Source organism: Suillus clintonianus (assembly GCF_016758775.1).
Source record: "Suillus clintonianus strain FC179 chromosome Unknown DEU56scaffold_83, whole genome shotgun sequence".
NCBI lineage: Eukaryota > Fungi > Basidiomycota > Agaricomycetes > Boletales > Suillaceae > Suillus > Suillus clintonianus.
Genome location: NW_024539307.1, coordinates 97,052 through 124,137, shown reverse-complemented (window position 1 = coordinate 124,137; position 27,086 = coordinate 97,052). Strand labels below are relative to the sequence as shown.

General features: G+C 49.1%; 9 protein-coding genes across 9 annotated transcripts; 5 read left to right on the top strand and 4 right to left on the bottom strand.

Moving 5' to 3' along the window:
• Positions 1-15: 15 nt before the first annotated feature.
• DEU56DRAFT_983121 (WD40-repeat-containing domain protein) lies at positions 16-2,315 on the bottom strand (the record flags this gene model as incomplete). Its single annotated transcript, XM_041359935.1, has 5 exons — positions 16-826; positions 887-1,105; positions 1,158-1,229; positions 1,282-1,299; positions 1,356-2,315. The coding sequence occupies 5 exons, from the start codon at positions 2,313-2,315 to the stop codon at positions 347-349; spliced, it is 1,749 nt and encodes a 582-aa protein (XP_041204766.1). The 3' UTR covers positions 16-346.
• Positions 2,316-3,767: 1,452 nt separating this feature from the next.
• DEU56DRAFT_823906 (uncharacterized protein) lies at positions 3,768-4,146 on the top strand. The gene is made up of 2 exons (XM_041354229.1): positions 3,768-3,916; positions 4,044-4,146. The coding sequence occupies exons 1-2, from the start codon at positions 3,776-3,778 to the stop codon at positions 4,074-4,076; spliced, it is 174 nt and encodes a 57-aa protein (XP_041204765.1). The 5' UTR covers positions 3,768-3,775; the 3' UTR covers positions 4,077-4,146.
• A 678-nt stretch (positions 4,147-4,824) lies between these two features.
• Positions 4,825-6,904, top strand: DEU56DRAFT_961113 (lysophospholipase; the record flags this gene model as incomplete). Its single annotated transcript, XM_041359331.1, has 6 exons — positions 4,825-5,624; positions 5,681-5,814; positions 5,852-6,015; positions 6,067-6,321; positions 6,371-6,418; positions 6,467-6,904. 6 exons carry the CDS (start codon positions 4,825-4,827, stop codon positions 6,902-6,904), a joined length of 1,839 nt encoding a protein of 612 aa, XP_041204764.1.
• A 1,954-nt stretch (positions 6,905-8,858) lies between these two features.
• On the top strand, positions 8,859-11,587 carry DEU56DRAFT_974020 (uncharacterized protein). Its single transcript, XM_041359534.1, has 11 exons — positions 8,859-8,868; positions 8,923-9,410; positions 9,463-9,799; positions 9,870-9,952; positions 10,000-10,166; positions 10,227-10,408; positions 10,460-10,479; positions 10,530-10,807; positions 10,866-10,884; positions 10,948-11,220; positions 11,274-11,587. Exons 2-11 carry the CDS (start codon positions 9,162-9,164, stop codon positions 11,358-11,360), a joined length of 1,695 nt encoding a protein of 564 aa, XP_041204763.1. The 5' UTR covers positions 8,859-8,868; positions 8,923-9,161; the 3' UTR covers positions 11,361-11,587.
• Positions 11,588-12,212: 625 nt separating this feature from the next.
• DEU56DRAFT_961093 (uncharacterized protein) lies at positions 12,213-14,722 on the top strand (the record flags this gene model as incomplete). The annotated part of the gene is made up of 8 exons (XM_041359330.1): positions 12,213-12,254; positions 12,298-12,436; positions 12,643-12,879; positions 12,932-13,093; positions 13,150-13,309; positions 13,371-13,684; positions 13,743-14,245; positions 14,294-14,722. The coding sequence occupies 8 exons, from the start codon at positions 12,213-12,215 to the stop codon at positions 14,720-14,722; spliced, it is 1,986 nt and encodes a 661-aa protein (XP_041204762.1).
• Positions 14,723-14,831: 109 nt separating this feature from the next.
• DEU56DRAFT_983117 (uncharacterized protein) lies at positions 14,832-16,839 on the bottom strand (the record flags this gene model as incomplete). Its single annotated transcript, XM_041359934.1, has 4 exons — positions 14,832-15,950; positions 16,001-16,276; positions 16,326-16,670; positions 16,723-16,839. The coding sequence occupies 4 exons, from the start codon at positions 16,837-16,839 to the stop codon at positions 14,832-14,834; spliced, it is 1,857 nt and encodes a 618-aa protein (XP_041204761.1).
• Positions 16,840-17,587: 748 nt separating this feature from the next.
• Positions 17,588-19,300, top strand: DEU56DRAFT_743431 (uncharacterized protein; the record flags this gene model as incomplete). The annotated part of the gene is made up of 8 exons (XM_041349006.1): positions 17,588-18,031; positions 18,086-18,215; positions 18,270-18,459; positions 18,515-18,658; positions 18,715-18,966; positions 19,012-19,099; positions 19,156-19,183; positions 19,239-19,300. The coding sequence occupies 8 exons, from the start codon at positions 17,588-17,590 to the stop codon at positions 19,298-19,300; spliced, it is 1,338 nt and encodes a 445-aa protein (XP_041204760.1).
• Positions 19,301-19,738: 438 nt separating this feature from the next.
• Positions 19,739-22,136, bottom strand: DEU56DRAFT_961082 (Alpha/Beta hydrolase protein; the record flags this gene model as incomplete). Its single annotated transcript, XM_041359329.1, has 13 exons — positions 19,739-20,080; positions 20,140-20,177; positions 20,227-20,477; positions 20,536-20,693; positions 20,743-21,010; positions 21,066-21,135; positions 21,187-21,252; positions 21,303-21,310; positions 21,372-21,446; positions 21,506-21,546; positions 21,599-21,663; positions 21,714-21,904; positions 21,964-22,136. The coding sequence occupies 13 exons, from the start codon at positions 22,134-22,136 to the stop codon at positions 19,838-19,840; spliced, it is 1,647 nt and encodes a 548-aa protein (XP_041204759.1). The 3' UTR covers positions 19,739-19,837.
• Positions 22,137-25,238: 3,102 nt separating this feature from the next.
• Positions 25,239-26,989, bottom strand: DEU56DRAFT_743370 (uncharacterized protein; the record flags this gene model as incomplete). The annotated part of the gene is made up of 4 exons (XM_041349004.1): positions 25,239-25,558; positions 25,610-26,030; positions 26,084-26,352; positions 26,485-26,989. The coding sequence occupies 4 exons, from the start codon at positions 26,987-26,989 to the stop codon at positions 25,239-25,241; spliced, it is 1,515 nt and encodes a 504-aa protein (XP_041204758.1).
• Positions 26,990-27,086: the final 97 nt, after the last annotated feature.

Genomic DNA, 27,086 nt, shown 5'->3' with positions numbered 1-27,086 from the left:
CAGTGCAGACTACAGGTCGAGACGTCTCGGTTGCATTGAGAGGGTGCGTATGTGCAGTAGGGCGAAGGAACGATCTAGTCCAAGGCAGGGTGTACATACTTGCTATCGGGTACCCAATAAATGAAGGATGACTGGTGCTCAGGATTTGCAGCACCATCATTTGGAGCCAGTACGTGTTTTTAGCGTGGTTGAAATAATAATGGAGGTTTCATGCCAGTGGTAAAACTAACCCGAGACAGAGGAGGTTGGGGCAATCAAATACGGAGTCTCAACGCGGACGAAGAGATAACAATGATAACACAAGAACCTGATCCAAAGATGAAATAGATGTCCATATGCTGCAGCGTCAATGCCCATCTGCATGCGGGAGAGATGCACAACAGAGAAAAAGGACGAAACGAGTCCGCAATGGAAGGGGCCGTGGCTGCGCGGTTGCTGCACCTGGCGTGGTAGTATGAGTATCAGGAGCAGTAGGTGTCGTGGACGTCGAGGAGGCGGCTGGCTGAGTCTGCAGTGATGGTACCTGGTTCTGCGATTGGCCTTGCTGCTGCTGTGTTGGTTGTACATTGCCATCGTGTTGAGAAGACGCACAGCAGAGAAAAAGAACGAGATGTGCCAGCATTCGGAGGGGTAGTGAATGCGCAGGTCTTGCACTTGGTATGGTATTACCATTCGGCTGAGTGTCAGGAGCAGGAGCGGGAGCGGAAGCAGGAGGTGCCGTGGAAGTCGAGGCGGCGGCAGGCTGAGATTGCGATGACGACGACTGAACTTGGCCTTGTGGTTGGGCCTGTGTTTTTTTTACCTGCGGCGGAGCAACATATAGCGCCTACACAGAAAAAATAAAACCACAGTTATTGGAAATGCACCCGAACAAAGATTACGGTACCTGTTTGTCCCGCACCGCAGCAACCTTGACGACATGAGGGCCGCCATGAGAGAAGATAGACCGCCTTGGACGTTGCTGAAGTTCGGTTGCTTGATTTATGTTGAAGGGAGAGCGGCGAAAGAGCGTTGAAAGGCCGCGGAAGAGCGTATTCCTCGAAGAGTGTGCGAGAGGGCGGCGGCGGGCAGAGGAACGGTACCGGTTACTGTATGCTGTGGAGGACTGAGATCAAGAGGTCAGAATGAGAACTGATTTAGAATCGCTGACGACGCACATGAACACCGTCTCGCATATCATCAAAAAAGTCCGGTGGTAGTTCATCGCCCTCGGCCTGCGTGGCATCGGTCTAGAATGCCGATGTTACAGTGATCAAAAAAGTCAAGAAATACACCGCGTACGTCTATCAGCTCTATGACCTGCAAAAAAGACATTAACATCATCTTCACCAAAGAGCCAAGAGATTTGAACTCACATCAGGAACGGGCAGTAGGTCTTCAAGGCCAGCTTGTTTGATGATGGCGTGAATGTCCCATGTGTACATATTTCCGTTTTTGCAACTAGTGACTAGCACTTTTCCATCATCGGAAAGGGCTGCGGAGTGCAAATGATCTTCATGCTGGAGGGGTTGTCCGATCAGGAGATTCGTGTCGAGATTCCATAGACGCGCTGTGTTATCCCGTGATACACTTGCAAGGAGGCGGTTGTTCCGAGACAAGGAGATGACATTGACGCCGTCTGTGTGACCCTCAAGAACGGCAATCTGCTGCCAAGTGGCTGTGTCGAATATTCTAATCGAGCAATACGAACCGGAGATAAGCTTCTTTCCGTCCGACGTCCAGGCCAAGCTCCAAACTGCCCAATCGTGTTTGAGTGCGGTGATCAGCTCACCGATCTTGCTATCCCAGATTTTGACTGCATTCTCGTTGTCTCCGCCCGATGCGATTTTTTCGTTATCGGGCGAGTATATCACCGCGTTCACCCACTTGTGTCTGGTTTTGATTGTCATGACAGTTTCACCGCTGTCGACATCCCATACTCTTGCTGTCCCATCACGGGATCCACTCACTACTTGCTTACCATCTGAACTCCAGCACAATGTACACACAACTCTGGTGTGTCCCGTCCATTTGGTGATGTTCTTCCTCGTCTCGACGTTCCACAAACTTACTGTCCTGTCGCTACTTCCACTTGCAACTGTCTTGTTGTTTGGAGACAATGCCATGGACCACATTCCTGCTTTACTCTCATCTCGCCAGTCCCCACCTATCTGTGTACCGCTCTCCAGGTCCCATAATCGGAGTGAGGCGTCATGGGAACATGAGATTATGCGTCGTTCGCCGGGCAGATGGACGATACCATCTACCCAGCCGGTATGACCTCGCATCGTCCAGCGTGGCGTGATCGCTAGCTTCTTACTGGTGGAGGAAAACATGATCGGCGCTGGGGATGTCAAGTACTGCAGAGCGCAGATTATCTATGTGAGAGAAGCCCGCTGCGATTTTTCAATCAGAACCAAGTTATCCGGCAACGGTAATGATTGCTTATGAGTCCACGGGCTTATCTTCTTTCACTTTAGCGCTTTCCAGAATCACATAAGTCATTGCTCACGAGCCAACCTACTACAGGAATCCAGTCTTCACCTTCTGGACTGTATATGCAGCACTTGCTGTGCTGTTATTCGAGAATGTGCAAGAGATCCTGGTGTATATGGGTCGAAGTCGCTGTAGTAAGCAAATTGTCAGCTCTAGCCTTCAGAAAAGCCTACAGTATCACTCACGAGAAACACCGTTCAGGCGAGCCCAGTGCTCAGATCACCAGCGATCAATGGTGTCTGGTTGGGAGAGGGGGAAATTGGGCGCCCGTTCGTTCAAACCGCTTTGTAAGGTTCGTCCCATCCCATGCGTCATCCTCGTGTTTGTTTCACAGCTTTATGGCAATTTGCTGTGTAGATAAAGCGCTCAAGTCTGTGGTTGGCGCTATGTGCATCTTCTTATATGTAGCAGACTTCATTGTAAGGCTTGCGGAAGTTCGAAGGGGAATAGTTACGAGACCACGTAGATACGAGAAATGCACCTTTTGCCAAGTAACACGAAGATAAAGATGGAAAGCATTTAGATAGACTGAGTAATTTTTTGAGATATGTTCAGCGTCAACCACGTGACTTTGAGCGCAACTCTTCGTATCCGAGTTAGGTGGATACATTCCTTTTTATTCTCTTCCACCATCGTGCATACCTCGTGCTCACGTCTCACTATCTTCATCGAGTATTTTCTCTGGACTATTTACATGCTCTCCACCTCAATTCTGGTTTAGTTAACCACCCGCGAACGCACAAATACAGCCCATGTATATTCCTACAAAGCAGCAGGGATAGTGGCGAAACATTCGACCCTCTGTTAGTTGCTCCCCCCAAAAGGATTTTGCTTTTTGGTACATGATTACTCTCAATGGCCTCGACTGCCCTCTTGATCACCATATGCATATACATGTCAGTGATTGGTCGACCGGTTAGCTGCCAGATTTGCCCGGACGCGTGTTCAACACTTATCAACTTGCAATGACCTCAAAAGTAGGACCGAGTACCTCCATTGGCATTGGCGAATTCCTCGCCGTGCTTCGTCCGTTCATGTCTGCTGATGCATCAGGCCCGACACTTATAATCTTGACTCTACAATGCTGCTCCTATTAGCTTCAAGTTGATTGTATCGACCCTTTCGAACTCACCAAATTCCTGCTATACTTATCATGGTAACACGCAACGACTCATTTGGCCGAGCCATCCTTTCCTTCAAGGCTGGTCGTGCTTTTCGACGCGCTGGAACCGATTTCGTGAGCGCCTTCCCCACCAACGGCGCGATTGTCTTGATCGATGAAGACGGCCTCATACACTTCATGTGGAAAGACCGAACGACAGAGGAGCTCGGCGAGGATCTAATCTTGTTTCCTGGCGATGCTAAATTGGAAAAGTCACGCAAAGTAGCTGGGGACAGGACCTATGTCCTTGCATTAGAGAGCTCTGACCAAAGGCATTTCGTATGTGTCTCACTTACTGCAAGCTTTTGGTTTTTTATTGGTTAACTGCGGTCCTTCTACATTGGGTTTGGCTACAGGTGTGTTTGTGTCACCGAAGTAATTTGAGTTAGACCTGATGGTCTCGCAGACTCGTCAACGTGCCGCGATGAAGAATTTGTGAAGGATTTGAACAGAACCCTCGCTGATCCCAACATCATCGCTATCGGTGACCGGCTCCGCAAGCGAAGACGGTATCTACATTTCTCAACCAGGCTGCATCATCACTAATATTAATTTTCACAGAACTTTGGTTGACAGACGTCCTGTCTTTTTGCTTAAGCTCTTACAACTGCACTTTGAATTGTTCCCATCCTCTTCCCTCATCTCCCACCTGAACTATCCCATAGTCAGATGCTACACCACAACAGGCGGTAGAAATCTTGCAGCGTATGACTATTCCTCCACCTTTTTGCTCGGCTGTGGGTCTTCCTGAGTGTGCTGTGACAGGTAGTATTGGCACATTTTTAGCTGTTATCGCTGAGCAGGCGGAACAGGAAGGCGGAGGCGGTGGTACTCAAGATGTCTCTGAAAAAGTCTAGATGAAGTCCAAATGAATCCGCGAGGTTGCACAACATGTCGCCCATTCTTGCCTACTCTTGTTGATTTCTCCATTAACATGTCATTAAACATCCACCACGTCACCAAACACTCACCGTACTATCGGTTATGGTTATCGCTTTTAGTCGTGGGTTTCGCAGGGATGTACCGTTACCACAAATTATCATGTTTCCACGCCAAAAGCACGAAATAGGCGTCCATCATGAATAGACTGTAAGTAATCAATAGTATCTCACCCCTCGCCGCATGCCAGCAGCGTGTCGGAATGCTTATAACGTGGACCCGTGGCGGGGCGACAAGTTCCTTGAACGATGCTTACCACTCTCCTAGTTGCATCATCGCTGCCTCTACTCGCTGTGGCGCAGAGCGCAGCGAGCCTTGCATATACTCCCGTCTATGGCGCATGTCCGAGCGGGTTTACTCTTGTTCGACAAGCGGGCTCCAGTGCTGCTGGCAATCAGACTCTAAATCCTCAAGAAACTGCATACATCAGCAGCCGCAAATCAAATGTCTTACCTAATGCATGGAAGACCTATCTCTCTAACATCGAGGCTACTGATGTGTCATTACCTTCTTATGTCTCTGACATACTCAGTGGCGACAGCGGTGACTATCCCAACTTGGGTATTGCGTGCAGCGGAGGAGGCTGGAGATCTGCCATGTTCGGCGCTGGTGTCATGAGTGTACTGGATAGTCGTAATGCAGCGTCTGCTGCGTTAGGCACAGGTGGGTTGCTTCAGGCAGCCCAGTACCTTACAGGTCTTTCTAGTGGATCGCTCCTGGTAGGAACGTTGGCTCAGGCAAATTTCCCTACTATGCATGACCTAATCTTTGGCACGAATTCGACGGACCCCACAAACGCATGGGGCGGATGGTTTGCGCAGCTCAGCCGAGCGGCTCCATACACCAACGCGACTCAGAACGCGGAGTACATCCAATTACTTGTTGACGAAGTGCGAGGAAAGTTTGAGGCGGGGTTTTCTGTGTCCTATGTGGACGTGATTGCGCGCGACAACGGGCGTCATTTTGTGAACGGGACTGATATTAATAACTTCTACGATGAGTTCCTGGTGCACGGAGCGGGATATACCTGGTCTGCCGTCGCAAATGTGTGAGTGCAGGTCGTGACTCATTGATATTTGGAGTGACGATTATCAATCTTTGTAGCTCAACTTTCATGGCATACGAGCAGCCATTCCCCATTATCCTTGCGACACTGTTGTCTCCCAATGGAAATCTATCCACCGTCGTCCCGGGCTTCCTTATTCCAACCTCGAACCCCGTCGTGGAGCTCAACGTTTGTACGTTTGGTGGGTGGTATGTGGTCCCGTTGCTCAGTGTGTGTTTCAGATGAAATGGGATCGTACGATCCCACCCTTGCCGCGTTTACGCCAATGAAATACCTGGGAACGGCGAACGAGTCCATCTGTGCCACCAATTTTGATCAAACTAGCTTTATCATGGGAGCTTCTGGTGATGCGGATATTTTCTTTAATACATCGGTGGGGCCTTCCTTGAGATAATTCTGTCAGCTGTGACTGATTTGTGGACAGGAATCGACCCTCATCAACTCCCCGATGTATCCGATACTCGAGGTTCTCAATAATACAATTCCCCAAACCGGCGTTGTCCTTGATGGCACGCTCTTCCCAAACCCTTTCCTTGGCCCCGCTACAGAGGGCGCGTTCATTGACGCGGATGAAACAATACTCGCGCTGTCTGACGGAGGAAGCAGTGGAGAAGTAATTCCAATTCAGCCTTTGCTGGTTAAGGCGAGAGGGGTTGACACCATTTTTGCCATTGACGCTGTGGGTATATTTACTGTTCCTTCGATCCGTTCCTTGATGTGCAACCTAGAGTCAAGACTTGGAAAATGCATATTGGTCAGCTGGTGGATCTCTGATTGTAAGCACATTTTTGTTTTCACTTGGCGTACGCTGAACAGCAACGCAGAACACGCAGAACCGAGTCAACACACTGTTTCCCACTGCTTACTCGTTCCCTCCTGTCCCAACCAATATCTCCGAGTTCATTGCCCAGAACCTCTCTACCAGGCCGACTTTCTTTGGATGCGATTCCAGCACGGAGGCACCGTTGCTCATCTATCTAGCCAACGGTGGTCCGCCGAGGGATGGCGAGACGTCACTGACGAATGTCGCGCCACTTAACGTCACAACCGAACAAATGCAGGCGTTCCTCGACCAGACTTATATGATCGCTATGCAAGGAAACTCGGCAGACCCGAGTAGTGCAATTGACCCCGAGTGGCCCGCGTGCCTTGCATGCGCAGTTGTGGACCGTGCGCGGAATAGGACTGGGGCGGATAGAAGTGGGATTTGTTGTAGCTGCTTTGAGCGATACTGCTGGAATGGCTCGACATATGGGCTATAAGTGACCAGCAGCGCTTGCAGCTTGTAGGATGGCGGGAGTGGTGGCTACGTCCTTCTTGAGAAACCTGGTTTACACGATGGGTTAATACTGAGGGTGAGTATTTCGTAGAAAAGGTTAAATCCTGACACATTGGGCGCATCATGGACAATCATAATATTGATACCATCGGATATACCTCGCAACCTGAACTTGAGAGGAGGGAGGGAATCTCGTTATTTTTTTAGATATTTGTGCACGAGACGACGCGACACGGCTTAGCAGAGAATAGAGATCAGGAATGCAAACCACAGCCCACAGACACTAAGTTATATATTTGATTTCTTTCTTTATCTCTCTTTCCTCAGTCCGGATTCGTTGTCTACGACTGAGGATTAGTTAAACATGTTTAAGGTATCTGTGAGTAACCATGAGGAACAAATTTGAGCCTAACCGTTCGGACGCGACGCACCCGAGGTTGCTTGCGTCGGACACCGATGTGATCAATTTTCAACTAGAGTGGAGAACCGTGACGGCCTTGAAAACATTTCTTGGGCCAAACTTTGCAAGTCCCAGACCTCCTTCGGATTAAGTATTCCATTAGGGGAATTCATAGTAGCGCGCTGTCCGCTGTTGCTTTCGCTTTCGCTGTCGTCCGAAACAAATTATTTTCCAGCGAGCACAAAATAATAATTATTTTCAACTCCGCTTCCCAGAATTGCGCGCAAACATTTTCGATTTGCTTCCTTCATATCCCAGTGCATCAAAGAAGCTCTGTTTCTGTTTACGCGCTCTGGGAACAATAATTTTGCAATTCACTTTCATCCCACTACTTTCGCTCATGGTATTTTCCCTCTTGCGAGCCATTCGCATCATCTTCCAAATGCTGTTGGCAAGATACGAAACCCGCCGGTGCGGATGGAAATTGTAGCTTTGCGAGAGGTCAACGCCATGGAGGCACCTCCGCCGGGATGGGCATCACAGAATCAAACTGTTCTCGTCTTGCAGATCTGTACTCCATATATGCCACGAGTCCATGACCCTGCTCAACCCTGCTCTGATAGAATCTCGTCGGCAAATCTTCAAGTTCACCCATCCCTGTTCATACAATTTCATCAGCGTGCCTAGAGTCATTAATCCTTCTTTGTCGAGGTCGCAAACGTGCCGCGTTCCTTCTGGGGATGTTGATCATCACACGTTGCTTGCAGCCTGCAGGCTCATTTCTCCAGGGTTCTCCTCGAACTTCCAGGAAACATCTACCCTTGTCCCCACGAATCGTATCTGTCGCGGCTCACGGGTACCTTCGGCAGATGTTCTCATGAGGGCTCTCATTATGACGTTCTAATTACATCCTACCTCGACTGACGCTGTCAAAAGGTATGCATCTGCTGGAGATGGATAACAAAGGCAGCGTGGAGTGCTGTGATTGTAATTGATCATGACAATGCGCGGCGTGCTCCTGTGAATATATATTTGCTTAAATGGGTCTGCGTCTACAGAGATCTTGCCAGCAACATATGAGGCGTTCGGTCAGGAACGACTCGGCAGGTCTTCTGGAAGAGCTCTGGTTTTGAAAATGTTCCACATGAGAAGCTGGATAGAACCGCAAGTCGTTACCATGTAAGTCCTTCGAAATTCTCTGACTAATATTTAGGTCACAATCACCGCAGGCACAATGGTCAGTGATGCATTCGAGGCACTCGCACTTAAGGTGCTGCAACTCAGAGCCAGAAATAGTACAACGGGGACGGACGTATTTGCACTTCAGTCCGCATACTATTCTTATTGTTCTACCATACTTACATTAGTTTTCTACCTCTAGGCTCGTGCGTTAGCTCTCACCTTTCACATCCAGAGGTCGGTCAGCGGCGGCCATCAAAGGAATTGCAGCAAGCAGAGTCAAAAAATACTTGAATAGGGACTTATCAGATTAACATGAAGCTTGACTATTCGGCTCGAATCCGTTTATGGATGAAGACGTGGCTTAGGTACTTACCGTTTCCTGACCCCTCTATCCAGACTTCTGAATATAGGTGCGAGAGCCGTTTGAATAGATGTTGCCGGCTGCCCTCCAAATCTAGCCCGGCTATTCGATCAAGGTTTAACATAACTTTGTCTGCAAACCCACATACGGGAAGCTACGGGAAGTTACCCTGATCATTGGCAATGTGGCCAAGAAGCATTGGTGCGATGATTGCGATGGCCTTTCCGTTCTCACGAACGAAAGGCTATTATAAACGATTGCGCAAATAACAGAAACCTCAGTTACCGGTGGCCAAGTATGTACTACAAGTCACTCTTCCCCGACCTACCAAAGATTCCAGAATCAAACGTCCACCACTTTCTCCTCGGCCGGCCTGAGCAGCGGAACTGGCCAGACTACACTTTGTTTGTGAATGTGGCGACTGGCCAGCGCGTTTCATTCCGGGAGTTTGTCGAGCGCGTCCGCGATGGGGCTACTGCACTGGGTGGCCTTGGTCTTTGTCCAGAGAACGGAGAGCTAGTCGGAATACTGAGCGAGAACTGCCCAGTACGTTGTTACCTGTTCTACGGATGAACCTAAAGTGACAAAGACATATAAGGACTATATCGCACTGATCCATTCGCTGCTAGTTATCACAGTCCCATTTGCGCTGTTCTCATGCTATTCAACACCACATGAGTTTAAACATGCCAATTCGCTCGCACAGGCGACTAGGATTTTTACGAGTCCATCGTTATTGTCACTCGCTTTGACTTCGGGTCTCCCACCAGATCGAATTTACCTTCTAGAGGGAGAGAATAAAGGTCACACAAGCTATGATCAGCTCGTCTCCTCGACTCGCAAGAATAAGATCCCACGGCTGCCAGTCCGTCATGCTACCAAGGACACTCTGGCCTACCTGGTTTATTCAAGTGGGACAAGTGGTCCTCCAAAAGGCAGGTATCCTGTGTTTTGATCTTCCGTCCTTGTATGACAGAAACAACATTGACCAACTACGTTATACAGCCGTCATGATATCCCACGGAAACATCACCTCAGCGACCCTCACAATAAAAATAAACGGTGAGGAAGCGAGTAAAGTTCAAGTGGTGTGTCTATGCACTCTGTTCCTTGCTCTCGTTGAACCCTTCGCCAGCCACCAGTATTGGACACTCCTGAAGGGCTTCCAGTATTCTTCAGTGTCCTTCCGGCTTACCACTCTCTTGGTCTCTGCTGGACTGCTTTCTTCAACTTCCTCAAACCCTTGACGATTATCATACTCCCGAAGTGGAACATCGACGCGTTCTTTGACAATATCCCGAAGTAAGTCATTGCATTTAGTGTATGCTGCGCTACTGGTACTGATGCTTGAGCGTGACTCAGATACCGCGTCACGAGTGTGACCTTGATCCCCTCCCTTATAATCCAGCTTATGCAGCATCCCCGATGGAAAACTGCCGATCTAAGCTCAATCAAAGGACTTGCCTGCGCAGCTTCGCACCTCCCACTTCAGCTCGCCGAACAACTTCTTGCTCGTTTTCCAGCCGTGGAAAGACTCCCTCAAGGTGCGTTTCCTCACTCCTTTCTTGCGTGGGCGGTTGTACTGACGTTTGCAGGGTACGGCTTGTCCGAATTTGTGAGTGATTTTTCCTCCCTACTCCTTCCGTGATCTCATTCCCAAGCTAGACGATAGGGGTCTCCCTGAAACCCTTCCCGGGCATGCTCAATGGACGCGCCAAATGGAAGTCCGACTCTGTTGGAATGCTTCTTCCTGGCGTCGAAGCATGCATTATCCGTCCCGACGGGTCCCTCGCGGGTCCAAACGAGGCTGGTGAGATCTACGTCCGCGGGGGCACCGCAGCGCTGGGATACAAGGGGAACGAGAAGGCGACGCGGGAGACATTCGTGGATGGGTGGGTGCGCACGGGAGACCAGATACGGATCGATGAGGACGGTGTGCTTTTGTAAGTTGGTCATTATACCCATCCCCAACCATATGAAGCTGATCTCCCCTTTTCGTAGCTTCGAGGAGCGCATCAAGGTGAGCTTGAACCATATGCTCCACGTATTATTAATTTCGTGTTTACTCACCCATCCTCAACAGGACACGCTCAAAATCTCAGGGCTGCAAGTCTCCCCCGTCGAAATCGAGGATACGCTCCATGTGCACCCGGAAAAGCTCATCACTGACGTGTCCGTCGCAGGCGTTTTTGGCGGGCGCACATCGGATGAGCGCATCCCGCGTGCGTGGGTCGTACTATCTCCTGCGGGCGTGGCTCTGGGAGAGAAAGAGGTTGTGGCACGGCTTCATGCGTGGGTGCAGGAACGGCTGAGTCGGTATAAGTGGTTGAGGGGGGGCATTGGGATCGTGGATGCGGTGCGTGTTTTCTCTTTCCACTTAAGGGTTAACATACTGATCCCCTTGGACAGATTCCGAGGTCGCCGACTGGGAAACCATTGAGGCGGGTATTGGTGGAGGAATACGAAAGGGAGTTGAATGCGAACGCGAAACTCTGAAGTCTGTACGTATCTTATCAGTTCAGGTGTTGGAGGGAAGGACGTGGTCGCAGAGGCCCGGGGTCTCCCAGTCCAGCGCAGCCGCATCAGGGCTAGCACCTGTGATGTAAGCACTTTGCTGTGATTGTTGAAACGGATTGTACACGATCTGTTGATTAGAAATGGCTGGTATTTGTCCATCTCATCATATATGCCAGAGATTCTCTACGCATTTCTTTGAAAAGGTGTAAACTATTGTACATAGTAACATGATGTTTGTGCTTGTCTTTTTGTATTCCTATACACACCACAGAAAAAACCAAAGGCATCTGGTAGACCTAATCAAATCATTCCAGATCTCAGCTTTGTGAAGATGCACATGGTCGCCATGTTCAAATAAAATCGCAGCTGTAACGATAGAATACCCGGCTAGAGCAAGGGTCAGAATTCATTAATCCAACGGAATATCGATTTGAACGCACGAAGCGAAGTTACTTTGTCCTGAGGTGGTACAAAAACTTTCGCAAGTGTTCGCAAATTATCGAGCTCACTGAAGCCACGGATGAAGTGGAAAGGGATGCGGCTCACACATGGCGCTGGTCGCAAACCTGGGCGCTTCGTCTACACAGTACTTAACAATAAGCTGTGTGAAGCGGACACATGATGTAATACATTGGACACACCTTTAATAAAAGATGACTTGAGCGCACAGGCGCCCAACTATCTTGACTCTGAACCGAACACCGACTGTCTCAACTTACAACCCGTGCTTCTCGCTGGTGATTGAAGCGCTGGTCGGTCTGAACGATGCTTCTCGTGAATGATACTGTCACTTGGCCGACCTTAGTACAAGCACTTTAGATTCCCGTAAAGATGTCTTGCGAGGGTTCCCAATACATCACAGCAACACCCAATGTACAGAATTTCTAAGCCGGTCTGACTGAATTCCTGGAAGCAGTCATTCTTATCAGCTTTGCCCCCTGCTTTGATGGATGACCAACTCGCCGTATCATCTTTACCATTGTCAGACAACCCGTTCTCGTTCAAGTTCAATCCATCACACATGTTCGGAGGGAACCAGGTTTCTCGAAAGTTCGGTTCGTCCGTCCGTCCGTGCCGTCCTGTCCCGTCTGTTCGGGATGTCCCGGCTGTCCCGGCTGGTCGCTGAGCAGTAGATACCACTAAGATAGCAGCGTCGACCTGTTGTACTATATCGAGACGATGAAACTAGCTTCAGTAGCTCATGCATTAAGAGCCATTGAATCCTTAACACTCGAGACACTGATATGCTTTGTGACACTAGCCTCAGCCATCAAGAACGACATTATTCTCACTCAAGAAGCTACATATGATCCATTGCTCCCTCCGCTACATCTTCCGGACAGTATACTCACCTTTCTATGTGGCGCATGCTCGCTATCGTTGGACTCTGTTCGAACTTGCTGGTCCGAACTGGCAAACAGCATTTGGTCAGACGAGTTCACACTGAAGGGCAGCCACATGAAACTGTTCGAAGACTATGGATATCAACACGGTTTCAGTTTGTTTTTTTACACTTATTGTTGGATGCCAAGCTCACTTAATGTCCTTAGCTGCAACGACCTTCTATCCGCCGTACAAAATGTGCCCAGACCGAGAATGTGACCGGCACAAGAAAGGGCTGCGTTTAAGCAAAGCACAGCAGCTTCGTGCCGTCTATTTTAGCTCGCATGATGGTGCGGTCCCTGCTTACAGCATATCTATGCAATACGAAGGTAAGTATCAAACCTCTGTGCCACATGATGCTGATGTGACTTTGAATACGAACAAGGATGCTCAACGACGTACCATCACAATTACAAGGTTGTGGGGGAGGATCGAATATATTACAACTTCGTTGATGGGCTTCCGGATGTCCTCCAGGTAGCCTCGCACTACTTCGTTGACACTCGCATCGGACGACTGTGGAAAACGATGATGCATACAGCGTGGTGAGTGTTGCTTGTCATGATATTCAGCATTCCATCTTGACGGCGAGGCTTGTCATGGCAGTGTTTCGGCGACAAACTGCGCACGTATATACAATTCTGCGATGGCGCAGGACAACCAGTTTCCACTGGGCTGGAAATTTTCACCGACGGTGACGATGGACCACGTTTGGGACATGTTTATCATTATGTCACTTCTAGACGACAGTCGACGACGGCAGCAGGCCCTTGTTGTCCAACAGAAGATTGAGCAAGCCCTCCGATTCCAGCATCAAATGGCACTTCGAAATCAGCGTATGCGTGCTTATGGTCAGCCTCTAGCTCGGCGCCACCATTGTGTCAAATGTACCCGCCTGTACAAGGGCCCAAATGACCAATGTTTGTCGTCACATCGTCATTTTTTTATTTGCTCACTCAATGTTTGTTTTACATGCAGATACTTCTGTTGTCCGAGTAATTGTTGTAGATGGGGTTATGATTGGTCGCCCCTGCTGTTCAATATCATATTGCGCGAACTCACTCCGCTCGGTCAACGATCGCTTTTGTCCTACCCACATGACCAACCACGGGCATGAATGTGTCATTCTCGGCTGCTCCAGACAGGCTGTTCACGGCGGAAAGACTTGCAGTGACATAGCTCACAAAGCTGTCGAGGAATTGCACGCCTTGCGAGGCCAGTCCAGGTTTCAGCTCCAAGAACGGTTAGAGCGTTCTCGTGCTGTTCGTAGCCACCCGCTGCTTGTCGAGAGTGACAATGATGGGGCCCATTCAGACGAGGGCGAGCAGGACTTTACTGTGAAGAGCCAAAGAGATAGACGAACACTGCGTGCACAGTTTGGACGCAATCGAACGTGTTGCGAGGTGTTGATTGTCTTACCGTGTGGTCTGATATGGAAACGGACAACAATGTATAAAGCTGAAGCGGTGGGTGCAGTTGCGGTAGGTGTGGCATTGCACCGTGCTTCATCAGACTCATGCTGCATCTAGACATTTATCAAGCAGTCGTTTCCTGATCCGATGACACGACCAACACACATTTTTTATGACAACAACTGCAGCCTTGCGAAGCATGTCAAGGATGACCCTTTCTTCAAGAACATTGGCCTCTCCGTTGACGTGTTTCATTTCAACTGCAAACATTCAGAAGCAGATACATTCTGTCAAGAAAATTGCAACCCAGCAGCATTCCCCGAGCTTACTGGCGACAACGGCACATGGTACTTCAATTCCTCTGCCTGCGAACAGGCAAATGCATGGTTTGGCAAGTACAATCCTATCACGCGGGGCATGAGACCAGAGAAGTATGATTTTTTCTTGGACGAGATGATCACTTGCAGGAATGAGGTCACACTCGAGAAGCTGAAGAAAGGGAAGTGCAAACCCTCTACTTGGCCCTTGCTCGACACTTTTGAGTAGTAGAACATATGATATATAACGAGTTGTAATACACAACAATACAGGGTACAGAATGACGAGTCTGATAAAATTATAGGGTGTGTAATTGCCAGTGCCGTGAACTCTCGCGCTAGCCTTGCGCACGATACTCGCGCATGAAAGCCGACCAAAGGCCACGGTCTGTTCGACGAGCCTCCAGGTACTTGTCACACAATGCCTGCGGGGCCTTGAACCAGCGTGTACGATGCTCGTGGAAGGTCGTCTTCTTGAAGGGGACACCAAAGTAGGATTCAAATGCCTTTTGAACACTGACCCTCCTTGACTTTCTGGCAATCTCACAGCGACGAAAGCCTTCTACCACATTGACAACATGGAAGTCAGCTGGCCACACCTTGACGTCGTCGAGGTCTATAGCGTCTGAAGGTGTGCTGCCGTGTGATGTCCAAGCGGACCCTCGAGTCGGAGGTGGAGTAAGACTTGATGGTGGTGGTTCTAGACGCCTTGGTGAGGGTGACCGTGCAGGTGGGGATGGTGATGGATGCCACGACGAGGGTGACTGTGACAGGTGCAGAGGTGATGGTGATATGTCCCATGTCCAAGTGTCTGGTTTCGAAGCAGCCTGACTCGCCAGTGGAGAAAACACAGGATGAACAATTTCGACAGATTCGTAGCGGACAAGTCGTCGATGTGGAGAAGCAGGGGGATGCACAGGGCTTTGGCTGAGCTTCGTGTTGCTCGTACTTGGTGTGGGCTCGTCCGAACTGGCACGTTCTAGGAGTATCTCCACCTCGAGCTCACTTGACGATGTTGGGAGGACTGGACTCGGAGGGGGCAAGCGCAGGCGAGCTGGGAGAGCTAGCTCAGCTTGCTGTGGCTCAACGAAAGATGGTTCATGGGCACGATTGGAGGTGCGAACACTTGCACGATCGGCATGAAGGTGCTCACGGATGTTCGGAACTATGGGGTCAGCTCGCGATCGTAGGAGTAGGTCAAGGCCAGCACAATCAGTCACGTCCGAGGCTCTCAGGATCAAGGACTCTTCGTGACTCTGAAGTGTGATCATATGGTCCTGGTGGATCCCTCGCCAAGCACGTGCACTCGGATCAAAGAGCCGTAGCTTCGATGGCTGGTAACCATCGTCCAGGTTGCTAGCAGGTAGGTCAAGCTCACAAAGCACCTCGTACGTGAGGTAGAAATATGGCCATTGGAAGCCTGTCTGGAAGACGAAGGATGATGGTGGCTCGCCATTCTGTTATAGGGCCTTCAGCTCACGTTGATGTGCAATTACAGACGACATACCTGGACAAATGCATGTACAGTCACACTGTACTTTGCACGCTGACTGCTCTTGATACGGACAGCATCACGCTGACGCTGTTTCTCGTCCAGGTCGTGTTCCTGCTCTAGCTGTGCAGTAAACAGGGGAGGGAGCTGCAACGAATGCTTAGGTTGGGTGTTTGACTCGGAGGTTGGCTTGCGGGGAGGGATAGCACGATTCTTGCCCTTGGTTTTGCCCTTCCCATTAGACAGACCCACTACTGGAGCAGGAGGAGGAAGATCCTCCTCCTCGTCAGTCTGTGAGAGAAATGAGTTCTCAGCAACACATCACAGCCAAACTACATACCAGATTGTCCGACAGCTCGAGAACTTCGTTGTCAAGTCTGTCTGACTCGTGAGCATCTGGTTCCAGATTGTCGTCGTCAGTGAGAGGTTGGTCCAGTGGTGTGTGGTCTTTGAGACCACAGCCTCCGAGTCCACGACAGTGTCTTGCACAGACCCTCCGCCCACACTTCGCATTAATGCGAATGCCGGGGCAGCCACGAATACGGCACTTGCCCTTACCCCTGCGACGTTTCTTCCGAGGCGGCGACTGCGACTCGCCTTGGGAAAGTTCAGGTGTTTGGAGTGGTGTGCCGTTTTTGCCGTATGCAGTGCGAAAAAAGAAACATCCGCTGGCACCCCCAACACACTGCGCCAATGTTAGCTACGAAAACAGCCAGAAAAACAAGACCAATACTTACACGAACCATCCATTTACCTTGGTTTCCATTGTCGTTAGTCTTGCAAACAAACCATTCGAGGACTCTATGGCAAGTGCCGCATGTGACGATCCACTCTGGGCAAGGTCCGTCGGGCATAATGGCAGGATACAACACAGCTGAACAATTACGAGGGCAGGAACAAAGGGAGACGACGATGAATGGGAAAACGAAGATTTCTGGTGAGCGCGGGAACAAAGGGAGACGACGACGAGCGGGAAACAAAGATTTCTGACGAGGGCGGGAACAAAGAGAGACGACGATGAGCAGGGATCTAGGGGGGTATTTATGCTTCTCAACATAAAGTTAGAGAGGTGGAGAACTCACTGATCTGATTGGCCCGCCGCCAGACATATTCTTGTGCGCATCGTCAATGAATTCTGCGCGCCGTCAGACTCCATTGCCTTTGATCAGGATGCCTGCGCAATGGATTACCGTACAAAATTGCGGGAATTTCCGAATCTTGGAATTCGGCGACCCGTCCATCCGGGACGTCCGGGACGTTCAGAATGTTCAGGACAGGCGGACGGACGGACGACCCGACCTTTCGAGGATTCCAGCTTCTACCATGTTCGAATGACGGGGAAGTTCAAGTTGGAGAGCGGCATACAAATTGGCGACAACTGGGGATAGGATGGGAATGAAAACCATAGCAACACTTGCAAGCGAAATTTCCGAGGAAGCGTAAGGTTAAAGAGGACGATGACCGGATGGCAACTTTGGCAAGAGGAGCCTCAGATGGCCCAATCGGACATCACCACTTGGCAGGAGATTCTCGAGGGTCACCTAGGGTCGCACAGATATTATGTATCTTCACAGTTTGATACATGAGTACTAGGGTAATACCATGTCTGACTCGAAGTCGACATATGCGTTTGAACCGACTCCCCAGTGGACAACAGTAAACCCCAAACCATTTCCGCCATTTCTCACGCTTGGCGAAGACTTGGAAAAGCCTCCACTACCATCCCCTCCTCGGAATGAACAGTTCAATGACAGGTATACTGTTAGCACCCACCTCGTTCCTGCTGCTCGCCCCAGATCAACTCCGGATATCCCATTACCTGTTCTGCCAGAATATACGACGAATACATTGGAATGGAAGAGAAATATTCAACAGCTTGCGACCCAAATTATCGAGCGACAGGAGCGCTTCGTGCAAGGAAATTTGGGCGGAGAAAGAAGTGAGAAGCTCTTGTGGAACTGCGTTAATCGATATGTAACGAGTGTTCCAAATGGGAGGAAGGGATTGACATTGTTCCTCGCCCACGCAAATGGTTTTCCTAAGGAGGTACGGTACTCATTTTCTTAACACGAATATTTACATCCACTGAATGTGATATAGGTATGGGAAACAACTCTGCAATATTTATTATCGTCATCTTCGGCTTCATTGATCGACGAGATATGGTCTTGGGAGGCTGTTCAGCATGGCGATGCTGCATTAGTCAACGAGACAAACCTCAGTGGCATATGTAAGACATTTTGATACAATGCTGCTTTTCATTCAAAGGCTAAGTTGATGCTAGTTGACTGGCGAGACAATGCGCGGGATATCGCACACTTCCTGATGCACTACTTACCCGAAGACGCCTCATTGAAAGTTTTACCAACTCATCTACAACAGCTGCCAGAAACTATCATTGAATACCGGAAGTCCGAAGGGTTTTCTTCCCGTTCGCTGGTTGCTGTTGCACATTCCTTCGGGGGCTGCTCTTCGTGTGTTTTTATTGCCAACCGATTATAATCTGATCCTGTTTTAATCTCAATGCAGAATTATAGCGGCTGCCAACTTTCCCGCACTGTTCTCCTCCATGATTCTCGTGGATCCAGCCATCATTCAGAATGACGTCCTTCCCTCCCACTTTTGGGATAGGTTGTCCACCACCCTGGCCAGGCGCAACCACTGGCCGTCACGGTAAGTTGTGATATTGCGGTAGTGACTTCTAAGTGTTCTAAGTAAAGGGTCATAAGTGAGGAGGCATTACGTTCATTCAAGGCGTCTCCATTCTTTGGAACTTGGCATCCTGATATCCTACGGCTATATGTTACCTATGGCATGTACGAAGATCCAGAAGGTGGTGTGAAGCTGAAGACGTCAGGCCTACACGAGGCTTTGGTGTACGCAGATCTTAAAGGAAAGCACGAAGCATGGGAGCTGCTGGAAAAGATAGACGAAAGAATTGAACTCCGTTGGGTTGTTCCAGGAAAGCCCACAGATAAAGGGTGCGTTGATCCTAGATAGGCTCAGTTTTATTAACCTTCGTTCAGGCTTATGGGCGAACAAGCAACGAGGGTGCGAGTGTGGCGAAGACCTGTTAACTCATCCAATGTGGTGATTTACTCTGCTGGACATCTGGTAAGCCGACATTTTACCTCCACCTGAAAAGCCCGATTGAGCTGGCTATCGTTCAGATTGCACAAGAATCGCCGGAGGAGCTTTGTAAGTGACTTGATATTTTCTGCATTGTCCGGATTGTGATGATGAAATTTTCTAGCCAAAGAAATATCGGCATTTCTGGAGAAAAAATACAGAGTGCGGAATAGAGCATACCTGTGATATTGCGTTTAGTACCCACGCGCTTGGTTTCCAATATGAACGTATCGATGTCGTTCCTGAGGAGGTCATGGTCCCGCACGTTGCAACACAGCTTGTTGCTCCCCAAACTTCAGCGCTTGTACGAGTTCGATTTTACATATGTATCATTGTACATACCTACCTACACTACATTAGACCAAGACATGATGTCCCAGAAACGACGATGGCTTGGTATTCGATGAATCCTTCGAATCTCCTTCATCGAACCCCAATTCGCAGAGGTTTCCGACTACGAGAGTATGCTGATTCGAGATTTCAGACGGACGCCGAGTCAACAGCGACGATCCATCAGACCTACATGCATTGAAGTGATGCGACGATCCATCAGACCTACATGCATTGAAGTGATGCGCCGATTCATGATATACGCAAAATGCTGTAACCTACTTCATCTGTTATGCGTCAATTGGTTGATTTCGCACTGATTATGATCATATATATTATAGACTGATCATCCCCTCTTCAAAAACAACATTCAATATGGTAGAGAAAACACTCTCAAATCGGGTACTGCAGGGACATGTTCGTCATGTAAGCCATTTCCTCAGCACGGTACGTATCTTGTGTAATCTCCTGAGGGATCAGGCCGTCAAGGAAAGTGAGGAGGTTTGGTGAGTTTGAGGTCCATTTCGGCCACGTGAGGTCCCCTACACCATTTGGGTCAAGGTTATTCACAAAGCGAACGAGATATGACGCCATGTCGCCTCCGTTGTAAACGTTGGATAGATCAGATGTGTGGAACTAGCAGAGGAAGAATGCCAAAGTCACAGGATAAGAATGTGCCTGACACTGCAACTCACCGAACCCAGTATAGAAACTGCCTTCAAACGCTTGCTTACTAGACTGTATATTAGGAACTTCTTGAAATATGGCTGGGTCCTACTCACGGAATGCCCAAGTATTCTGCTGATCGGAGCGTTGCTCCAAGAAAAAGCGACGCGGCGCTTGGAATACTGTGTCACCTTGGAATGCTGCGATACGTTTGAATTGCGTAGTTAAGGCATTAAGGGGTCCCGTATTAAACGGGGAGCCTCGAGTAATGTCCTCAGGGTAATACTCCATCAGCTGCTGGACTGCGGGGATCGGAGCGTTGGGGTACCAGTACGTCTGAAGAAACTCTTGAAACTGAGAATCCATGCTGGAAATTGAGCCATGGATGAGCATAACATAGTTAAGCGAAATGATGATAGACTGACGTGATGTTGAGGCTAGATAATGAAAACAGAGTTCCTTCGTCATCACAATCCCCTGTGATAAAAGGGATATTCGCAACAGAGCCTTGCAAGACCAGGTCTTGTGGATTGGCTGTTAGGAACACGCCATCCACTCTAGGCAACCAGACGAATGCCAAGCTCTGCATACAGGATCAGTGTCATGTGGTTACTTTCGGTGACTTTACTAACTTGGTACGAAAATAAATTTGGCGTCTGGTTGACAACGTCCATGAGGGTGTCATACGGAACGTCTCGCAGACAATCCAGCGTGTCCGAGGAGCCCGCGCATCCTGTTTGGTTCACAATGAAGTCGTAGTAACCTTGTCCATGAGTGATATCGCCAACTGGAATCGGCGATCCACTTTCCATGAATGCAGCGCGGAAAAGTTCCTCGGTATCTCCCCCATTGGTAACCATATGAAGTGCAACGGATATGGCGCCAGCGCTTTCGCCCCAGCTGAAGTGATGACATTAGCCTTGTCCTTGTGGGACAAGAGGACACAATGACGTACATAGTGACCTTCGTGGGATCACCACCAAAAGCACTAATATATTGTTGGATCCATCTCATTGCTTGTCGCTCTGTATTTCGATTGAGAACTCGATACGACAAATCCATCGCATTCTACTCACGATCTTGTAGTCCGAGGTTTCCTACTCCCGCTTGTTTGACTTCTTCAGAGGCAAGGAATCCAAAAGCTAATAATCTTTAACCAATCACGATCCTACCTCGATCCAAGACTGCTCACCTGTCAAGCTGAATGACTCTTGGGTCACAAACATCTTGACATGAGATTTGCGTGAAGTCCGACACTCACCGGTAATTCATGCTCACGTACACTGTGGGTAAATTCAGGTCGATGGCCTTATTGACAATGGCAGATCCATCATAACTAAGGAACGATTAAATTGTTTCCGTCGGGGCTTTCTGACAGCGAGAAATTTTACTGACAGACTGGTAGCACCTGTCTCGAAACCCCCTCCGAAGATCCACTAATGGACAGTTGTCATAGTCTGTGATGACAATGATGAGAATTGAACTCACTACCACAACAGGAAAATTTGATTCTGGAGTTGCATCCGCGGGCACGACGACGTTGAGAGTCAGGCCTTATAAAAAGAGTTCAAGGCAGGTCCATTTGTTGCCGCGTCAGACTTACAATCTTCAGCACTTGGAATGACAATGTTGTAGATCGTGTTTGTGAGGTAGTCAAGAGTCTCGGCAGGCAAACCTGGGGGAATAGGCAATGTCAAAGCCTGTTGAGGACAAGCAGGACCATATGCCGTCGCTGAATAGTTTGTATTGTAGGGGGGGATGGGTGTAGGTAGCTGGAACCGGAGACTTCCTATTCTGAATCAAGAACACAAACATCAATCAGCAATTTCAAACTAAGACTGCTCAGCACCTACGGAGGCAGTGCGAAGGGTATTCCAAGCCACTTGTTCACCGATCCTGACGCGACACCTGTGATAGTAGCGTTGTCTAGAGTCACTGTCGGCGCTACATTGTTGTTGAATGGGCTGGTAGCCACTAAACCACAGTAGGTTCCCAACAACACTAAAACAGGCCGCCAAAAGAGCATGACGAACCTCTCGAGAGTATGCGATCCTGAGGTCGACCGCAGGACTCAACCTAAGAACCATGTGATTATATACCTCAGCATTTTCATTTTACCGATCCTCTTGATATGCGATGAAAAGGTCCATTGAAGGGCCACTCGATGTAATTCCGGGGTTCTGGAGTGCCTCATTGTGCCTGTCAGATTTTCCAGGGGGGATGTGCTTGGATATGTCGGTTAGTATACTTCAGGGGAAAATCTGTCAACGGTCATGAAGTGCAAATGCGTTCAGCTGTCAGCGATTATCTTGATGACGGCACTGTTCGATTAGGATTCTTAGTAGTACCTGGAAGCCTAAGCAATGAGGATGAGCGTTTGATTTGATCAGCAGTTGCGAAGGGTGATACGCGACTTACCACGGTGTTCAACATCGACTCTCAAGGCTCGGTTAGTGTTGACATCGGAATAGGGACGATCTTGACGAGTGAAGGCGCTGGAAATAATGTGTCCAGGGCCGAATCCTGGATTATCCTGGATCTGATGAAGAACTTCAAGTTGAAGACTATGCAAGTGGTGTTTGAAGCTTTGAAGCTCTGCCACAACAGTCTGATGAGTGACTCACGTCAACGCCCGGGTCGGAGCCTTGCTCGGAACGTTACTTACAACTAGTTGCCGCCGGCACTGCGGTAACCAAATTATCGTGTCAAATTCTCGGTTAGCCTCAGTGCGGTATGCGATTATGTACCAGTGACAGAAGGTGAGAGACAGGGCGACGAGAGTCGAATTCAAGCCCAGTCGAAGCCACTGGTCAAGTCAGTCCCTGAAGCCTGTAAGGCGATCGTTTACAATGCACAGCACACCCGTCGTTGAAAAGTTGAAGAGTACCCTCACAGGTTAGCACTACTTAAATTTAGTGAAATCGGACTAAGGCTGTCTTCTGAACCGATCTTCCTACATATAAATCTGTAAAGCAAAAGAAGGAAGATGGTCCTAATCGTATCAATATCACTGCGACCAAGTCATGAATTTGCAACGAACACGTCACCTAAAGTCCTAGACCCAGCCGACATCGAGTAAGTTCAAGTTGAATCTCTAAGTCTCTCTTCAATCCCACAGCTCAAGTGCCGACCGCTCAACGCCCCAGCGTTTCAAATGCATGATCATCACCGCAGCCTACTCTTATCTTTGCATGCAGAACACAGCACGAAGTAAGGAGACATCATTGTTATGTTGGCTCATGCGTGTCAACAAATAAATACTCACAAGAACCACCGTAGCCTTCCTCGTAGGCCATGGAAAGACTAGTTCAATGCGGGCCGACGACGGACGAGATAAAATCCACAGCATCCTATTAGGTATGATGGCTCCTCTGTGTTGGGAGCGGAACTTTGCCCCTGAGCAGTGTGTGTTGGTCGTCCCGCTGCAACATGTCCTTGCGGTATTGAACTCTCGCTCATCTTGCTGTTCGTACGTCGCATAGCTGCTTCTGCTTCTGCGTCAGTCTCAGGGGTTATGCCGTATCTCTGCAAAGATATCAAACAGGGACATGTATTGGTGATAACGAACCACTTACGTCTTCATCACGGCAAGGAGCAACATCGACGGGACGCCTGGAGATTCTCACAGGAAATGGGGTGAGATGCAATCGCCGAGGCTGAAGCTGAATTGGTTGAGGCGAATTTGCAGGTCGAGTGCTGGAGCGCAGGAAGCCGAATAAGTTGCGCAGACCAGGCGGAGATGACCTCTCTGCTGAGCGAGGAGGCGTGCGGTTTGTGTGATCACCGAAGAAGTCATTGCCCTGAACAGGCGTCAGGATAGATAGAGCTCAGGATTCATCGTACTGGACTCACATATCTTGTTGAGCCTCTATTGTTGGCTTGCCGTCTAGGCGCAAGAGATATCTTATGAGACAAATGAGCGAATGAACAGGGTATTCACAATTTTATAACTAACTCACGTATTTAGGTCGAGTTGCACGTCCCTGATAAAGAAGTGAGATGAGGCATGAAAGAGAAGACAGGTGACTCGCCTTGAGCTTAGCGTTGGGGTCCGCATTGTCCTGACCGACACACAAGATCGCTTAGACATGAGACTGATGAAAGCGATGTATACACGCACGTCAACACCACGAGCACGCTCGAGTGCTGCTTCCAGACTCCATACATAGATGTTTGCATTGGGTCCCTTGACAGCACTGGCAAAGTATTGTCCATCAGAGGACATGGCAATAACTAAGACTTGGTCGTCGTGCCAAAGTGGGTCTCCAAGTTGCTGATTCGTTTTGAGGTCCCAGATGCGAACTGAGTAGTCAAATGATGCGCTAACAAGATGGCATCCATCGGGAGAGAGACAAACTTTGGATTCAACAAAGTTGGTATGACCCTGAAAAACGACGAGTTCTTTCCCGTCGATCGATTGGGGCCTTAGGAAATTGCCGCATCTGTGCCGCACCCTGCTGCACCCTACTCAACAATGTCTTATATGCCTCTTAAATGCGTCTATGTCGTACGCAACTGTCTGAAATATGATTTAAGAATAAGTAATACAATATTCCAGGTGTTTGTGTAGGGCTAACAGTGGTACTACAGTGATATATGTACTTGATGGGTGCGGCAGTGATGCGGTAGTGGTGCGGCAGTGGTGCGGCAGTGGCTGTGCACTACCGCACCACTGCACCGACACCAAACCACCCTTCTTATCAAGTCCACTTGCAGCACCGTTATGAGCAGCTGCGCGAAACTTGGTGAGAAGACTCAACGACCCCTCACACAGGCTCGCGCCTGTCAGGTTTGGCACCTCGATGCCTCCGCTTATCATTCAACACCTGTCTTTGCTGGTTGCATGCCTTGCCTGACTTCACTGTCACACATCTCCTCGACCACGTTCTGCAGCAACCTGTGCAAACGGATACCGGGGCTTTAAGGTATGTATGTCATATTTGTGTGGCCTTTTGTCCTTGCAAACTGAGTCTCGTTCATTTCAGAGTACAAACTACTGCTACGAGGCCCCAGCCTATGAAGCCTTGTGTATCTTCCTTGGTCGTGGCCGCGGTTTGGTTTTTTTGGTGTGTTTCTCTTTCTTAACTATGTCAGGCTCACTTCCCTCGCTAAAGTTCGGTCCGCACTATTAGTCGAACCATGTCAGACTGATCCGCGATGAAAAGCGATGATGACGCACGTCTACTTCTCCTTCAAATTCCGGTGCGTATGAATCTCGGTCGCCATGATTCCAGTGCTCAGGGAGGCCCTCATAGGGATTCCATCGCTCTTGGTGTGCACCAGCATCTTTGCCCCATTGTTCATTTCCTGCAGCTCCTGCAGCCAACGAGAGCTCGAACATCCGCTGTTCCAGTATGCCAAGACACTCCAAGTCGACGTCTATGTCCATCGAGGTCAGATCATAGCTGAGTTGGAGGTCAAGCCAGGCAGCCTGGAGAATCGCGTTTTCTCGCTCTTCCGGAGTAGGAACTGAGTCCATGCCAGGTCCTGACGAGCGACGTTCAATGAGGATATTTTCGGCTGGCTCCTGGAGTAAGTTTTTCTTGCGCTTCGAAACTACGATAGTGCAAGCATGTGCATATGTAGCACAGTTTAGCCAATTGATAATTCGTTCAGCTGCACCAGGGACATTTCGGTAAATCCAGTTTGCAATATGAGCACAGTCCGTGAGTGACAGATCACCGCAATACGGGACTGTAGTGTGCCTACGACCTGATTTCTCTGACAGGTCAGCGAGATATCCAAGAACTGGGACTGTGTCGCGCATTTTCACAGGATCCGGCTGCTCAAGAATATCTGTAAGGAGTTGAGTGTGAGGAGCCAATGCTTCGTCGATATTAATGCTGTAGGGTATATTCCTAAAGTTTGCAATGACATCCTCATGCTGGGGAACTTCGTGAGCGTGAGTCCATTTCCCGAGCTATGGTTTTTGAATATGTTAAAGTCTGACATATACCCACAAGAGTTACACACCCGGATCATGCGGCGACGTTTACGATCTCCATAGAGAGCATCAACTATATCTCCCTCGCCAACCTCACCTGGAGGTTGAGTGGTACCGAGTTTGAAAGAACAGTGCCTCCACCATTTGACGGTGAACGATGTCCTCAGACTTCCAGACACACGCTGACATGACTTTATCCTGACAGGATACCAGTATTTGCCATGGCGTGCTAGTGCCCCCTTCCCTGGTCTGCATATAATTGATGAGTTCCCGTTCACTATATAAATATCTAGGCAAACTTACAACAAGCGCTTCACCATAGGAATCGTGACGTGGCGGGAAATACTACGACGATATAACATTGTGAATCTCGATGCAACAAATAAAGAAACTCACCGCTCAGGCCGTCTAATTTGCGAGAGTGATACACGGTCACTATATGGCGCACAGTCAGGAGCATCACAGTAAAATGACTGCTTTTTTGTCAAGTTACTTGCCCGACCATCCCTCTGGCAAGCTACGTGAGACCAGCGCTCGCAGTTATCACACTGAATTGCCACTTCGCTCTCTTGCTGGAGATCTCCATGTTCCCGGCTTCCACACCGACAGTAGAACTCGTATTCTTGGGATAGAGGTGGTGGTTTGACCTCCTGGATTTCATCATCATCGCTATCTAGGACATTCAACTGTACCCTCTTTCGTTTCGGTGGTCTCGGCTGTGAAATCGGTGGGGGGGGCAATGAACTTTCCACGGTGGGTTTGTGAGATACATAGTCCACATATTTTGACGAGTTTGTTTGATCCAGGGCCCAGAACCGCTCATCTGACGGAATCGGGAGAATGTCACCGTGCAATTGAATTTCCCGGGGTATTGACAGTTCGCTATCAGTCAACTGGCTGCCATTATGTGCGTTGACAAACTCGATGTTCAACATCTGCTGGGCTAATGCCATCTGGTGTCGTGAAAAGTATCGTTGAGCTTCGGTCCCTCCACGAAGATGGTAAATCACAGCGCAAGTGTTGAATCGAGGG

Coding starts and splice junctions, on each gene's coding strand:
- DEU56DRAFT_823906 (XM_041354229.1), top strand. CDS start 3,776: ATGTGGAAAGACCGAACGACAGAGGAGCTCGGCGAGGATCTAATCTTG. Junction 3,917..4,043: donor GCTCTGACCAAAGGCATTTC/GTATGTGTCTCA, acceptor ATGGTCTCGCAG/ACTCGTCAACGTGCCGCGAT.
- DEU56DRAFT_974020 (XM_041359534.1), top strand. CDS start 9,162: ATGTACTACAAGTCACTCTTCCCCGACCTACCAAAGATTCCAGAATCA. Junction 9,800..9,869: donor GACAAGTGGTCCTCCAAAAG/GCAGGTATCCTG, acceptor TACGTTATACAG/CCGTCATGATATCCCACGGA. Junction 9,953..9,999: donor AAGCGAGTAAAGTTCAAGTG/GTGTGTCTATGC, acceptor ACCCTTCGCCAG/CCACCAGTATTGGACACTCC.